The sequence below is a fragment of the Colossoma macropomum genome, unplaced genomic scaffold (genome assembly GCF_904425465.1).
Source record: "Colossoma macropomum unplaced genomic scaffold, Colossoma_macropomum, whole genome shotgun sequence".
NCBI classification, from domain to species: Eukaryota; Metazoa; Chordata; class Actinopteri; order Characiformes; family Serrasalmidae; genus Colossoma; species Colossoma macropomum.
Genome location: NW_023494789.1, coordinates 47,730,092 through 47,747,729, shown reverse-complemented (window position 1 = coordinate 47,747,729; position 17,638 = coordinate 47,730,092). Strand labels below are relative to the sequence as shown.

Here is a 17,638-nt window from a genome sequence, read left to right as displayed (position 1 = left end):
CAAATCCACCATACTAGCAGTGGCAGGTCCTTTCATTGGCCTCACCAAGCTGTGATAACATCATTTGATCTCAGTGGTGAAGGATTGCCGAGCAGTGACAGATAGACGATAAAGGGAAGCGTCTCCGAGTTTCAGGATCTGAGGGACAGCGCAGGAGCTGATTGGGGTTTTGGAGCTCTCGTTTGCACCATGCATGGGAAATGGCAGAGACAGGGCAACCTGAACCTGATATGGATCATCTGGAAACATCTGGCCCGAGGAAATCCCACCTCTGACACCAAAAACACACAGTAATGCACCCTGGCCCGCGTCCTGGCCTGTGTAACAGAGACAGGCAATGAGAACTGCGCACCCGCTAGCTGGCTTCCTGTGAGCTCTCCGGCCGGGCTTTTTCAGCGAATCAGATGTGGGGCTGTGCAGGGTGGAGGCCATTTAAGCTCCCCTCTGAAATAATATTTCCTCAAGTGATAACCTTGCATATCCAGCAGAGGAAAGAATTCACACTGCACTGATATATTTGGCACCCTCTGTGGTATTTGCTAATATAAAATGGTGCGAATGGAATGTCAAATTTTATTGTAGAGCCTTTCAGGTGAGATTTTGGAGTCACAACATGAGACTGAGGGTTTATTCAGTGTTGGTCAAATCAGTCAATCATTCAGACTTTATCTAGACTGACAATGCATGATAATGCTGAACATACAGGGATTGAAAACAAAAAAAATGGTAATAAACATGTACAAAATGAATGAAACTAAAACAACTAAAGACCGCAAAACATAAGTGACCAGTTGAAATTCTTAATTAAAGAGAGGTAAACAGAACAATAAAACAATAAAAATAAAACAAAAAGGTTTTAAATGGCGAAGTATGAAAACCAATGTAAATGTGATTTTTAAAGAGCCAGTGTAGCCTAGTTTGGCTTTGACCATTATGACAAACGATTTGTCATCATTTCATCTAAAGGCTAAAGAAATTGACATATTTAAGCAAATCTTATTACAGGCAAACATCATTTTGATGAAAGCCTGCATAACAGGGTTGTCAGTGTTCCCGCAGGGCTGTAAGGGTTAACATATGAGAACTCAGGAAGGACTTGAAGTAGATAATTCATCAGATCCTTTGTGATATAGCAGGAAAAAACACCAGAATTTCATCAGTGTCCCAAGAAAAACAAATATCTCCAAAATGATAACTTTACAGAAGAAGCAAAAACATTCTTTACTTTTAATGTAAGCTAATGTAAAGACATTTTAGGTCCCACTTTATATTAAGTGTCTCTAATAACTGTGTAGTTACATGTGAACAACATATGCAACAATGTAACTACTAATGATTTAGTCACTGTTACAGATGGTTTACAGAAGTACACCTTATGTAATTACACGTGTATCTACTTCAGTTTTGCCTCATGTAATTACACAAGTGTATCTCAATAGTTGTAGCAGCATATTCTCTCTCATGTAATTACACAAGGGTAATAACAAATGTAATTACATTTGTAATCAGACAGGAACGGCAGTTTTGTTCAACAGTAAAAGGATGTAATAACTTGCATTAAGACATTACTTACAACACTGTATCTGCCAGCTTTCCTAACATTTAGCTAGCATTTATGTTGCTAGTGCTGTGACATTGTAACCAGTTTCAGCTTTAAACCATTCTGTAATGTGACGGAACAGCAGACGTCCCCTTATCTTAACATGTAACTTTAATGACATTTAATTAAATGTGTTGCGTTAAACCCTCAAAGCAATTTTAATATTACCACTCCTTTATTACACAGTACCTACATAACAACTACACAGGAACTGTCCACTTATTTAAAGTGTAACTTTGACACTGCACTCCAGGAAAGTTCCTGCGCAGAAGAATTACATGAGGCAAAACTGAAGTTGATATATGTGTGTAATTACATAGGCTGTACTTCTGTAATCCATCTGCAACATTGACTAAATCATCAGTAGTTACAGTGTTGTTACATATGTTATTCATGTGTAACTACACAGTTATTAGAGACACAATATAATTTGGGAGCACATTTTATTCCAAGCAATTTTTGAGAATTTTTACTGGTCCATTCATTATCAATGTAAAGGGCAGCTTAAAAGCAAAAATCGTGTATTTGTTGTGTTCAAGTCTGCTGTGGTGTCTCCCATGCGCAGTAGGTAAGCCTGTCTGACCGGGTGCCATGGCCCACTAATTGGAGTTTGGGTATGGTTGGCTGAGTGGCACCACGGTGCAGTGCCAGGGGCATGTGGGGTCTACACTGCTCTTTTGTCAAGCGTGGTGTCGTGAAGGGTGAACGCCGAAACAGTGGGGGCAACCGAGAATGCCACGTCATTTTACATTAGCTGGCCCGTTTGGCGGGGCGCTGCATGCCTCGGGTATGAGGCAAAGAGAGACGTTCGCTCTGTCAATTTGTTTGTTTGGCTGCGAGCCAAGCTATTAGTGGGAGTAAGTGGCGGGAGAGGAATTGTCCCGTTCTTCTTTTGTGTGAGAATATATCAGAGGTCACAGAAATAAGGACTGACTTGAGTTCCCCACAAGTCGTCCCTCTTGCCTCTTTTGTTTGACTCGTAGAACAATTTGCCCCAAAGTTTTCCTTTTTTATTACTCCTCGAGGTTGTAAATTATGTTTGACTGTTAAATGGATTCGTCTCTATTGTGTGGAGCTATAATAATGTGAATGGCTCGTCTGTAACTTAAGATTTCCGTAATTATCTGACCTCATTGGACAGATTTGTTCGCAGAGGCTGGACAATGGCGGTATTTTGGCATCATGTTGGGAGAAATTATTAACAACATGAACACAAGGAAAGAAAACTGCTTGTTTAAATGTTCCCAAAGAGGAGTTTCATTGTGTACATGCCCCCCTTGGCAACAGTAAAATCACTGTATAAATCAGCTCCACAGCAGAATCAGATTTGTAGGTAAAAATAAAATAATCCTCCTTTGCAGTAAAATAAAGCTCTGCTGATCGTTCAACACAGTTTAACAATAAATGGTCTTAAACTCTGGAGTTAATGTAGAACTGCTAGTTCACCCTTTAACCCTGAAGATCAGCGCAGACGGCTGGTCACCATAGCAACACAGACAACAGTCTCGCCTAGCTAATAGCTAATGAAACGGCAAAGAGAAAGATTTAAGACATTGATAATTTGGAGACAAACTGACTTCTTTGTATTTATAATCACTCCAGCTGGTTTCCTGATACGTTTAATCTGCAACGAGAAACTGTCAAACACTAAAATGTCGCAAGGCTGGAGCTTCTCATTCACCAGTTCTCCAGCCTGCTGCACCATTTAAGGTGGAACGGGAAAATTCGAACAAGCTGGCGAATGAGAAGCGACTTCAGCCTTGTTAAAAAATCCAATGTTGAGAGACATTTTACAAGAATCTATTCCACTTTTGGAAAAGTTTCCTGCCAGAGATGCGAAAAAAGTGGCTATAGCTGAGCTAAAGCTTAAAGCAGAGCAAATTAAGTCTGCGTTTTCGTTTATATTACGTTTTTTGGCCTATGCTAGCACATCAGCACATATTTACAGTCTAGATGGTAAAATGGGCATGAAATGTTGTGGCTACAAAGGTGGTTTGATTTTTGCTGAAAGGACGAAATGGCTCTTCTTAACATTTGGGTTGCTGACCTCTGGTATAAAGGATGCTTTAGGCTTCCTTTGTTGTCGCTTGCACTGTGTTTTTAGGTTATGTGTAATAATAGAAACAAAGCCAGCTGATGTGGCTTAAATTCCTTTTTTAGGTGTTTTCTTGTTCAAGAATGGCAGTTTGTGACAAAAGCTGAATAAAAATCAGCTCATTTTTGATCACACATTCTTTACATATCAAATAAATGCAAGAACAGCATTCAGAAATCACATTACAGTCACAACATCGAGTGCAGAAGTAGTGTTTGCTTTGGCCTTAAAGAGTAAATGAATTAATTCCTCAGCAGCAGCACTCAGGCTCCCCCAGTATTGGGACCGCCTCCTCATAAATATTCAACGAGGTGGTGCTTAATATTCATTAGCGGGTGTTTATAAGCAGAAGCGTGTCGCCGGTTTGAGGAGGTTGTTCAGTCAGTGAATTCAGAGAGAAGGGGAAAGAGAGTGAGGGGGAGGGAAAAAGGCAAAAAGAGGTGGAGAGAAGAAAAGAGTGAGAGGCAGAGAGAGAGAGGTGGAGAGTAAGAGAGAGAGAGAGGGAAGGACCACACTTGCGTGCTTAAATGTGTTCACAGGCAGAACTCAGCGTACTGGGGAGTGTGTTAAACCATCTCAGCTAAATCTGTTTATTTAAGAGAGAGGGAACGGGCGAGAGAGAGAGAGAGAGAGAGAGAGAGAGAGAGAGAGGAAGGGAGGGAGAGAGCATACAGAGTTCTTGCTCTCTTCCAGAAGAAAGGCTGGATGGTCTGATCTCTCCAACATGGGATGCAGCCTCTGTACTTTACAGAAGCCAGCAGAGCAGTACAAACTCCTGTATGAAGTGTGTCAGGTAATCGTCTCTCGTCTTACTTTGTTCTTTCTTTCTTCAGACTTAACCATCCCGATCTTCGAGTTCTAACACGGCGCAGTGTTGTGTTTATGAAAAGTCTGGGGATTGTAGGGGGATTGGAACTGACATATTTCAGCCTTCAGCCTTTGGAAGGAGTCTGTGAGGGAAATGTCTTTGAAACAGAGGCTTGTTCGCAGCTCTTTTTGCCAGCTGATCGTAGTCTTAGACTAACAGATGTCAAATCTTTGCTTTATCTCTCACTTCTTGGTGTGGACACATCTTCTGTTGACTCAGGACAGCTGATAGTGAAGCTGTGCTGTTGCCCTGCGGTGCTCGTGTGGGTGTTGCAGGCATATTAGGGTCTTTCATTGAATCGGTGAACTCTGGCTTCACAGTGATGCTGGAAGTTTGTGTGAGAAAAAGCCGTTCACCCTCTGAACCTTCGCGTATGTGGCTAACATCTTCACTCTTGCTTTTCCATTCAAAACTTTGGAATCTTTTATCGTATTATTGTTTTTTTAACACAAGAATAACTTAATATTATAAACTAGACAGCAAAAGGCATTTCTAAGTGTTTTGATTCTCTGTTAACCGTAATTTTTGTCAGGTTTTCCTCTTCGAGATTTGATCTCAGCTTTTGGAAAACGAAGCTTTCCGAATGTCAACTTCATTCTCAATGTTCTACAGCTTTTGAGTCATTCCAGTTGTGGTTCTGTTTTTCTTCAAAACGTTGATTCCAAACTTTCGAACAGTGTTTTTTTTTGCTTTGTATGGAAGATCAGATTCTTCTGTTTCCACTGTGTGCCTTTTTGTGTTTCATTCCCATGGTGTTTTCCTGGATATCTCAAATTTAAATTTGACATTTTTGCCCTTTTCATTTATGCTGTATATCTGTCACAGTACTGCTTTTGCATTTCCATGTTCGATCCTGAATGGCTAAAGTGCTACGGACTGAAAGATTAGAGGTGTTGGTGACAGTAAGACATTCTGGAGCTGCCAAACTAGACTAGGATCATCCTTAATGTCTCCAAGATTGTGCATTTCTTGCCTTAAAATGTGTTTTGGACTTTCGGCTTTTTCCTCCAGGCCATGTGCTTCTATCTTGTTTTCAGCCAGTTTTGTCCCAATTACAGACATGTCAGTACTAGAGATGGCACCGTGCCACGTTTTCTTTCCTGATATCGATATGAAAATCGGCTGATACCGGTCCAATATTTTTGCTTTAAAAACCAGTAAGCTTCAAAATTAGCTATTTTCAGTTGAAGCACTTCGCATCAATACCTCACAGGACGAAATACACAGCTAGTAACGTTACATGTATGCATTTGGCAGATGCTTTTTTCCAGAGCAAGTTAGTTACGAGGCAAATGTAGCATTAGGGATCTTGTTCAAGGACTCTTATTGGCATAGCGTGGTGTGCCTGTCTTCAATTTGAGCCCCTGTTGTGTGGAGGTCGGGGGTGTCACCCACTACACAACATACATAACCTGATAAGTTGCAAAGCAGTCTGAAATGTCTAACAGGTTCTAGGTACTAACTGGGTAAATATGTGGTCTACAAGTACTGCGTAATTATTAAGGGTAAAAAGTCCTGGCTAGTTGTATTGCGTAAAAAGATTGAGCACTAATACAAGTACAAAGAGTCTTACATAGTATGTACCTGTCTATATTTTATGGCATATAACTTACATGGTACTTGGAGGTGTTTCTGATATAATTTCCTGCTTAAACCTGTGACGTTACAGTGAAATTGTCTAATAATAATCGTCGCATACTTTGGAGTTTGGACCTTCACACTTACCATTTTAATACCTAGAACTTAAGAGGACTGTAAAAGAAAGTGTTATAAATTGGATGAGATTCTTTTTTCCCATCCAGCACTGTCCGCTGATGCCAGCTCAATGGCGATACCCGCCGATGTGATTATGCCATCTGTAGTCAGTACTGTGTGGTAGAAGTGGGTGATACTTAGACATTTTCACAATATGCGATGCGTATCGCAATATTTTGACACACAGACGAAACACACCAGTAGTGTCACATTTAAAAACTGCTATCGTATTATGCTCTCTTTGTACTGAGGTATGTAGTTGGTCAGTGTTCTTTAATTACTGATGATGTCCACAATATAGAAAAGCTAATTGCATATCATGATAACAAAGGCTTTGTCCACACAGCAGGTGAAAGTGGCCCAAATCTGATCTTTTTCTTCATATGTGACACAGATGTGTGTCTGTGTGAACAGATAAATACACTGAATCTGACATTTTCAATTCTGATTTGAGACGCTTTCATATGTGGTACTGAAATCCGATACGTATCCGATATGCAGCAATGCGACTCAGTCTGAACAGCCAGATCGGAATTCATTCACTTTTATGCCAATCCAACTCAACATGTATCATAATTTCCTCAAACATTTAGGCTGATGTTTCTGTACCAAAAAATTAGAAGGCACTTATCGCAACCGCTCTGCGTTCCAAGAGATTTCAAAAGAAATGTCCGAACGTGGCTGCAGGAGAACGAGGCTGCAGCGTCAAAGAAAAGTTAAAAGTCTGAAAGCAAAGTTAAAAAAGTCAGAGGACACAAACCAAAGAAGTGACCGCGCCCTTTTTACGGTGAGCTTGAACACATTCTGGGTGATGAGCCCAGGTGACAACCATTGGAACTTCATGATGGCTCCTGTGATGCTGGTGAAGATGAAGCTGAACCTCTGGGAGCGACTGATGCTAATTGGCAGTTGTGATTGTTTACCTCTGGATGAGCCGCATGAAGCAATGTGACGCATTGTTCTTTTGTGCATGCGGCTCAGTTTAGGAGCTAATCTGTTCAGACTGATGTCACATTGAGATCACATTTAAAAGATAATGTGAACAGACAAACAAAAAAAATGGATTTGGTGAGAAAATCAGATTTGGGCCACTTTTACCTGCTGTGTGAACGTAGCCAAAAATGACCATGATAACAGTAAAATGTCATATTGCCTACCACTGTGTGGTAACAATTAATAATTTATCAAAATTGCAATTTGAAAGAGTGCAATTTTCACATCGCAAGAGCTGCAATTTTAATTATAGCACAGATTCAGCATCTTCAGAAGTTTTAGGTGGGGAAATTTAACCAAATAAGTCAGAGCTTGTGAACAGGCAGTCTGGCACACTACACTGACTTTTCAAGCCTCAAGCCTGGAAAAATGGATTGGCTGGTATCTTGCATGGCAAAAGATAGTATCTTGTCAAGTGAAGTTATAATTCTAGCCCATCTATGTAATATTTCTTATTTATTTTATTTTTTTATAACATTGTCTCACTATATTAGCAGATAATTTTACTGGTTTCAAGCATGTTTCTTAAAATAAGCAAAATTATCTGCCACTATAGTGAGAAATTTAGATTAAGATTAAGTGATTAAGATTAAGTGACCCTCATTAGTCCCACAACGAGAACATTTCACCTCCGCAATCTAACCCATCCGTGCAGTGAAACACCACATACACACTAGTGAACACACACACTAGGGGGCAGTGAGCACACTTGCCCGGAGCGGTGGGCAGCCCTATCCACAGCGCTCGGGGAGCAGTTGGGGGTTAGGTGCCTTGCTCAAGGGCACTTCAGTCACGTACTGTCGGCTCAGGGGATCGAACCAACGACCTTCCGGTCGCAAAGCTGGTTCCCTAACCTCTTAAAATAAGCTTACAACAATCCTGACAGGAGAAATATTCGATTTTTTTTGGCTAGATTTAAGATCATTTTACTTGACAAGATACCATTTTTGCAGTGTGAGGAAAAAGTTTAACTTACATAATAATCACATTTAAATCACAATATTAGTAAGGAAATGCTAACACAGATACTGATGGCTCAGCCCTACTGTGTGGTTTATACTGTTCTCCAGGTTGTAGTTGCATTGTGTCTTGAGTTGCTGATGTCTGATGCTGTGGATCAGCAGGGGGTTGTAATTGTGAGCCAGCAGTGGGCCTGTAGCGTTTGCTCACTCGTGCAATTACTGTCATCCATAACGTACACATAAACACACTCGGTCACCGTGCTTTACATGGAGCCTGCCCTGCCGCTGTTATTAATCTTACATGCTGTTTGTCGGCGAGGCAGAACACTCCGAATCTCAAAGCACAGCGACAGGGACGAACTCCAGAGTCGGTTCCACATTAGTTGCTCTTTGGCAGTCTTGAAAGGGAACCAGCAGGAGTTTGTGTGTGCGCGTCTGTTTAAGTAAGGCTAATGAGAACCCGCTCTGTGTGCTTCTTCACTCGTAATTGCCTCTGTAGCTGTTCCTCTGCATTAGCTGTAGATGACGCCGCAGTTTCCCTATTGTGTCTGCGGACGCGCTCGGCTTTGATCATCCAGCCTGTGTGATGGGGGACTAAAAGCTTTCTGTGTGTTCTGTAACAGTAAATAGTCTCTGTTTATCTGTCCGGTGGGCCGGCGATGCTGGCCCATTTCACATAACCCTTTTTTCTACCTTGGTACAAAGAAAAGGGAAGAAAAGAAATAAGCTGAGGAGACCAGACCACAATCCTTTGTCCCACGGTCCCCCACCTCTGTCATGTTGCCTGTCAATTAAGTTTGATTGGCAGGCTGTTAGCTAAGGGCACCATGCTGTTAGTCTTATGGCTCTCTCCGCTTGCCAATTACTCCTAGCAGGGCGACCACCTGACTGGGCCCAGTTTCAGCACGCAAAGGCACTCATCCATGTTTAACATCAAACTCCATTCATCACTCCAGCAGATAAGCCGATCAGGCTATCGCGGCTGCGTCCGCATCGCTGTTCTTGTCTGGAATGATGAGTGAAGGAGAGAGCTTGTTCCTTTACTTCACCCATGAGGGATGAACGTTATCTTGGCGTGACATTGCCAAAGCGGGAGACCAGCAAGACGATTAAACTTCGCCAGTGGAAACGTCACCCAGAGGCACTTCTGCCTGCTGTCACTGTCGATGTCATTTTGTCGTTGATGCCATTTTGTTGTCGATGCCATCGATTATGATACTAGCTATCAGAACTGGGAGGATATCAGCAGATGTCAAATATTGCAGGATCAAATATTAGATTTCGAGACAGACGGAATAGTTAAGATGTCTACCGGGATCAGTTAGGCCCAATCCTGTTTCACCCCTCGCCCCTGCCACTTAGCCCTTAGCCCTCCGTTTTGCATGTTCACGTCTAGGGGTAGGGTGTCCCGATTTTTGTTGAGATAGAGGGGGAGGGTGAAGTGTTAGGACTACATGACCCTCCAAACAGAGGTTTTTCAGAGACTCCAAACAGAGTTTTATGAGAAAAAAAGAAAAACTGATAAGATGGAGAACAAGAGACCAAAGAAACCCACAAATGTGAGAATTTTCTCCGTTAAAAATTCCGATAACCATTATATTATCTTAGTTTAATGTCGTTTCGATGTATTATGGTTATTTTCATCATAACGAGCATAAAAATCACTAATAGTATGCTGACGTCTCGGTAGCTAGCTAGTTAGATTTTCCACCTTAAATAGCTTAAAGTGCTTCACAATACAAAGTAAAAACAGAAGAAGAAGAGAAAATAGATCATCAAAAATGAAATAAATATTTAATAAATAGCAGAAACAAATAATAAATATCAGAAGATATATTAATAATAATAATAACAAGCGGAATGCTTTTCGTAGTATCAGACAAACAAGGACACACAGTATTATTGATGCAAAGCGCCGCTATTATGAAACATCAAAAGCTATTTAACTGCTAATTGCACCCCCTTGTGGAGACTTTTTAACCTGCTAAATGGGAGTCAGTGAGTCAGTCAGGTGCTTCTCATCTGAAGATATTAGACTGTTATGAGGCGACACTTGATTGATTGTTGTACCCATGTACTGCATTTGAATGCTGGGTTCATGTTAATGCATGTCTTATCAGCCTCTGTGTTCCGTCTCAGTGTTTATTTAGTCATCAAAGTGTGAACCTCAATCAGCGGATGACGTGTTTTCACAATGTTCTTTGTCACGTGAGTGTGACAATGAGGGCATGTTATTTTGGTCTCTTTCTGGCCCGAGAGAGAGTTCGCCTTTGGCCCATGTGGAGGTCAGGCCCAGTTAGGACCAGCGGACAGCGGGCAGGACGGCGCCAGCGTTTTAATGAAGGGAGCACGGAGCTCGACTGAAGTGTGAAAGTGATCCGGTGACTCATCCGCCTGCCGGCATGTTGTCTCACGTGTTCCAGCTGCCCTCCGAAACGGTGCGTGATGCACATACGTGGCTGTCTGTACCGTATGGGCAAAGTCAAAGACAGACTTTGTGCTTTGGGGGTTCAGGAGAGAATGTATGGCCTCGCTGCCTGTTTGGATGGCAGAGCAGGGCGAGCGGGGATGCGTGCGGAGGGTCTGTGAGGGAGAATGGATGGGATATGTGTGAGATCAGGCTCCAGGTTAGCCTCATCCTCAGATAATACACACAGATCCTGTTCATTAGGGCGTCTGGCACCCTGCCTGCCCCTTAGCTCTCTCTCTCTCTGTGTTTCTCTGTGTTTCTCTCCCTTGAGGCTTAGTGATCCAGAATTATGCTTCTGTCTCATCAGTGCCACACACATACAAAGCACACATTCAGCACTCAGACAGATTCTCCTTCCTCAGCCAGACTCCTCCAAAACACAGGTTCCACTCCATTCACTGCTAAAAATGATATTTTCTAGTAAAGTCATCTGAAATCTAGTCGATTAATATGTACTACTTAACTCAGTAGAACATGAGAGGGAGTGTTTTATTGCTTTTATGCAACAGTTAAATAAAGTAAGAAATTAATAAACTGGGCCGTGAACGCGGCGTTTAATACGTTTTAATGTTGGCAGTTCCTTCACCAAATTATAGTTCCTTAACAAGCAGCTTGTTGCCACGTCAGAGTAACGAGCTCCGCTCACTCGCTGCTCAGCCGGCAGTTCGTTCTCCAGCTCCTTAGATTAAATTCCCAAACTGATATCACCACTGAGCAGTCGGCAGCTGTGACAGAAGAACAGCTAAACAACCTGGAATTAGCCAGAAATAAACCCAGTACCATTCGCCAAACGTGTAGTCTGATCTTTGGAGTCCAAATCGGACTGAGCCATAAAACTGCCGCAATATCAGGTTTAGCTCAGTTTTGTCATTTTTTGCCAGATCAGTATTAATGTTGTTTTGTTCCAGCCAGTCTGTAAAGCATCTTACAGCCCGTTTAGTTTGGCAAATGGTGTTGGGTTCATTTCTGGCTGATTCCAGGTTGTTTAGCTGTTCTTCTGTCGCAGCTGCCGACTGAAAAGCTGCTCAGTGGTGATGTCAGTTTGGGAATTTAGTGTCGTCTCACCTTCAGAGTCTGACCAAATCGGCTGTCGGTCAAATGTGATCTTAAAAGTGTCCATTTTCTGTTTGTGGCAAAGTAAGAAGTAAAAACGTTCAAATGGCTTGAGCGTCTCCTGCAGCTGTCAAAGTCGTTGCTTAGCAACAGTGTCTCAGCGGAGTGATAGTGTTTGTGAAAAAAACGTGATGTTATGGCGAAATAACAGCACAGATAGAACGCTTCTCAACCAATCAGCTTGCGTGGCCGGAACTGACTGTTGTATAATTCTCATTTCGAGGTTGTTATAAGAATATTATAACCAGCCTTGCTGATAACCTCTCAAATAATCAACATACCGTACACTTACAACAGTCTTAGGCATCTCAAACCAACGGACAAACATAAAATCAACAGCTTTTTAAATCTAATTTTCTAGGTGCTTAAAACTTTTGCACTGTATTGTACATAGTTTGAACGCCACGTGAAGAGATTCTAACAGATGTTCTGTCTGACAAAGAATGCTGAGGAATATACAATCTGCAGTAAAACAAACGCAGAGAACCACAGGATGTTAACATTGTTAAATGCTGTCTATGCAGAATATAAACCTCATTATAAATGATGAACTCATATAAGAAGCAGTTGGTAATAATATAGTAACTATATTACCGTCAGGGAAAACGTGAGCTGTAAGGGTAAAGCTCTGTAATGCTCACATGTGGTACTTCATAACTGAGTTTGGATCACAATATTGTTTATTGCAATAATTCTGCAGATGATGATCGTTTGTCTAAATTCATGTTCTCATTCAAACTTAATTATAACATTTTTTACTTGTCCTTTTATCCTCTTTCTGCAGCGCCCCCTAGCGGTCATTCTGGAAATCATCTCAGATGTTTTGAATTTATATTATCATAATTATTAATAATTTATAAATATAAATAATATATTTATAAATAATAAATTAATAATAATTTATATTATATTTTCCCCATAACTCTGTTATCAGATTAACCTGGACACTGTTGTCTCTCTGTGTGTGAAGTGTGTGTTGAGCTGTTAGTGAGCAATGAGGGATGATAAACAGAACACAACTGCATCTTTCTTCATATCTAACAATCCTTTACAACTGACAATAAAAATAGCAATTAAACACAATAAAAACACTATAATTTTATAAACGTGCTTGCTCACCTGCAAAGATGAAATCTGGTTGCTAGTTTTGTTAATCATGCACTTTTCCATCGAAATGTGTTCCATCAACCGTATTACCAGAAACTAAGGGGCCTCCAAGCAAGTTGAAATCACATTTTATGGCTACTGTAAAAAGAGGGAAACAAGCAAAATGATCTGCCAATAAAGTTAAACAGACTCAAATTATTTAATCATAACCATTGCTTCACCTGTTTTTCCCCTTTTCTGTATTTTTAATATTTTATACTAACGTTAAAACCTTATTCTATGTTCATATTGCTCTTGTGTTATTGTTTGCTATTCGGGGTCGACCAGAGGAGGATGGGTTCCCCTTTTGAGTCTTGGTTCCTCTCAAGGTTTCTTCCTGCTGCTCTTATGGAGTTTTTCCTTGCCACTGTTGCCATTAGTGACGCTTATGGGGACTTGGACCCGGATAGCGGCCCTTGTGAAAAGCGCTATATAAACTTTGACTTGGCCCGACTACAACAATTTCACTTGATAAAATAACGTACATCTAGAATTGAGTTGAATAATCTTATAATCGTACAACGTCAAAAGGAGAAATATAAGATGCATTGTATACATTTGATGCTTTCACTTAGAAGGGTTTCATTCAAGCCTATGTGGACCGTCTGGATCCAGTGGCATCATCATCAGGCTGAAGGGACTTTCAGAAGTTTTCCACTATTCCAGTTCCATAAGCCCAAGCATTCCTCATTAGAGAACAGCTTAACCCCCTCCCTGCTTTTGTGATATGCTTAGGCAATGCTTGCAAAAAAAAAAAAAAAAATCCTGTCTGAAACTAGCGGTTCAGTCGGCCCATTGATTCCAGTGAAGGGGACCCATTTTAAAAAGGCACTCTGAGGAAAAGCGTCTTAGCTCTGCGAGTCCCTGTAAGCCTGCGGGGGGACAGAAAAGCCATTTCTCCCTCAGTTAAGATAATTAAAAACCCAGAGAAGGCCCAGTGCGGGTCCGACTCGCCGGCCCTGCGCGGAGCTGACCTCGCTAAGTGCGCTTCAAAGCGGGAAAGGTATGCACCATGCCGAGATGCAAGCTCCTCCGTCTCTGTTTGCCCTCATGCTGGCTGCAAGGCACAAACTGTGTTTGACGGTCTGGAGACTCCTAATCTCCCCCCGAAGTGGCCAATAATGACGGTGGCGCCTGTCTACGCCTTACACAAGAACTTTCCTTTTAATTAAAGCTCCCGCAGCCGACTGGCCAGCGAGGTTCTGATAAAGGTTTTGGCTTTCTGATGTACATGAGTGCAGAGCTTTGTGAAATGGAGCTTTGTTGGCTCTTCCTGAATGATTGGAGCAAACCGCGTTACGGCGGCTCGTGTTAGAACGTTATCATTTCGGTCTGAGATGAACGTAAATCTAATCTGGTTGCGTGTAAAGATAAGAGCGTATCTGCTGTGTAACGAGGAAATAGGATGTTTAAGCTGATTAACCCTTAATGATAACGTGTACATTTCCATATCAACAGCATCATTTCCTTTTCTCTAATTAAATAACCTCAATACAAAGGGGGAGCCCCACCAGATTTTCAAATTTTCTTCATAATGTAATGGTTGAGAGTCATTCAGAGTGGTTTGATGTGAGATGGTTCATTAGAAAGACTCTTTACAGTGTTGGTGTAGGAAAACAGGCATCATGATGTTTACGGCACAGATATAGTCTCTCATTTACAATCCAAAATGACCAATAAGCCTATAGTGGTAAAAAAAATAACTTTTTCCTGAAAACACCCAGCATGTACCTCTTCAACCTGCCTGTATTTTTGAAAAAGTGGTCCAAAAGCTTCTCAAAACTGTCATACAAGAACGTTTCACAACTATTTCGTGTTATAGCTTTTAGAGGCGTTATACTCTTCAGACGTCTGGTTCCTATCACCACCACTGTGAACAGCTCTGTGAGTTTCTTGTTAAGCTTGGTAAGTTTCTCTAGAACAGAGCCTTTCACATCAAAACACTTTGAATGGCAGTTTACGTTTTAATGACTAAATAAAGCTGAGCTTTGAAACACTACTGGAATTCCCCTTAAACTCAGTGTATTTTTATTGACTGTTGGATTGATTTGAAAGAACAGCTCAAAATACATAACCTAAAAAAACAGTATGTTTTCTTTCTGCAAGTGGAGTTTGTGTTTGGTTAATATTTACAATACCGTGTAAAGTTTCCTGTACTGTTTTTAGAGCAGAGCAACAGCCCTCAGGCAGTAATTATTAGTGCACTCTATCATCTGATACTGTGATCAATATGGAAAATATGGAATGTCATCAATGCAGCACTACAGAAACCCCTCTGAACCTCCTGATTAGAGAAATCCTCACAGACGGGAGTCCGGCGTTCAAGAGCTCCATCACTCCGGCCCCCTGTGTGCTAATGAGGCTTGACGGAGGCAGGCTGTAGAAGCGAGGCAGTTTGCTCCGCGCAGACCGGAGCGCTTAATCAGAGACAGGTTGAGCCCCGCTGCGCCTCCACAGCTGTTTGGCGCTGGAGCAGGTGGCCAGAAGCCACTGGGGAGAGATCAGTGCGCCCTGATCCGCAGCCTGCCACTCTCTCGCTCTCTCACTGCCCCTCTGTTAGCACAAGACAGACAGACAGAGCGCAGACGTAACAGGCATGGCATGACAGGATACACAAATGACACGGACAAGGCACAGATGTAATGTGACAAAGACGCAGACGTGATGTGTGTAGACAAAGACACCGAGAGGAGGCTGTGGCAATATTACAGACAAAACAAACTGAATTCCACTGATTTTTCAGATGTTCTGCATCATTAAACAGTTAAGATGTAAAACAAAGTCATTCAGAGTGGTTTGGTGTGAAATGCTCTGTTCTGGAGAACCTTACTGAATCAGAATTGTTCACAGTGGTGGTGATAGGAACCAGACGTCCTCCTCTAAAAGCTCCCTCACAGAAAGTTATTATCTGAAATGATTATAAATGTACTGTCTGATGCCCGAAACATTGATGTATGATAGGTTTGAGAAGGCTTTGGCCTAAAGAGTACACAAAGAAAGCTTTATTATTAAGATGTATCACTATTTTAACAATAACATTAAGAACAGTTCTTTTTAATATAATAAATATTTTGTTCAAACTTTTGCATACAATTGTAAAATGACTTTGAAATATAGAAATCAGGGGCCGTATTATAGAAACTACCTGTCTATTTGTCTTAAGATCTGACAGGTCAAGATAAGATTTTTTACAAATTTGTATTACAGGAGCAAATCTTATCTAACAGCATCTTATCTCAAGTTAAGAAAACTTAACTTACTCGATTGAAGTCGACAATCAACTGTCATGTCTGAACCGACCATACGTGCATAGCTGAAAAGTAAAGACGTAATGAAAGTAATCAAGCTAGTTAGCCAGGCAGCTAACTAATGTTATTGATGTACAAAAAAGGTCGAACAGAACTAAAGTATGATAAACTGAGAGTTAAGAATACTGTATCAGCACTTCGTGCTGTTTATCAGAGTCGCCGCTCCACAGTTTCAGTCTCCATTTCCCCAGACGCTTTAGCCGAGCGCGCTAACGTTATTTCTCCTAATAAACAGACACACGTTCAGCTCTGTCTCCTTATTATTCACCACCATCACTGTAATATTCCATCATCAACATTAACACACGAAGGTAATAAGAGGACGGGGGAGATCGAGTCTGCAGCGTCTGGTGTTTTTAAAAGTTAAACCACAGTTTTAAGTGTAGATAAATGTAGCGTCATTATGTCAGTTATAGTGAACTGTGCTGCCTCTCACTGCACAAAACAATAGAAACAGACAATTAAAACAGAAGTTAAGACCCTCTGGGGTTTGTCTTAAAGTTAGGACAGAGTTTAGGAGATTTAGTCTAGTTAGGATGTTTCTGTTATACTGTTTTCCTATCTGGAGTTAATGATAAGATTATGAACTTAAGAACTGTTGTTCTGTAATAGCATCTGTCCTAAATTCAGTCCTCACTAAAGTTGTCATGGTGACTTAACAGATTTTAGACTTCAGAAGGTTCTGTAATACGACCCCTGGTTCCTGGAGAAATTCAGAGTCAGTACGTTTCTCTACAGTGAATCATTTCACATCAAACCACTCTGAACTCTTTTACAACGATTTACAGGAACGACTGAGTTGTGGAGAAATTCTTGAGTGATCTGTAGAAATGCACTTTAATGCATCAACAGAAAACCTAACATGACATAAAAGAAGATAAGAGACATAACAGGCGTCGGTGATGCTTATACAATGTATAAAGGATGTTACCCAACCATGCAGACCAAACAAAAACAAACAATTCAGCATTCTTGCTTAACAGTGGAGGGATTTTTAATGCCGTTATACCTCGTTTGGACTCGTTTGACCGGACAGTTTATAGTAAGCAGCTGAGGCCATTTTAAGTTCCCAGATTTTACTTGCAAATGTTATTGCAGCCCATAAGCATCTCTGCGAATGTTCAGAACCGAATGCCGTTGTATTTTAAGCCTCTGAAATATGGCGCAGATGTGATTTTGTGCGGGGAGCGACAGGCACAGGTGTGACTGGCTCTTTTTTTACGGGTGATACGTTTGAACAGATGCTGCCGAGTGCTTCATGCGATCCTCTAAAACAGAGACATCAGGCCAGATTAAGTGTCTGCATTCCCTGCTACATGGCGTTATGT

General features: G+C 41.3%; 1 protein-coding gene across 4 annotated transcripts in view; it reads left to right on the top strand.

Moving 5' to 3' along the window:
• Window positions 1–17,638, top strand: part of pdzrn3b (PDZ domain containing RING finger 3b) — a 181,258-nt gene that overhangs the window by 135,632 nt on the left and 27,988 nt on the right. The window contains exon 1 of one of the 4 annotated variants that reach the window (XM_036571552.1): window positions 4,058–4,488. The exons of the other annotated variants lie outside the window; for them this stretch is intronic. Coding sequence (XP_036427445.1) covers window positions 4,420–4,488 — 69 coding nt within the window. The 5' untranslated portion in view covers window positions 4,058–4,419. Of the gene's footprint in view, window positions 1–4,057; window positions 4,489–17,638 lie in introns of those variants that run through there. 4 annotated transcript variants of the gene reach the window in all.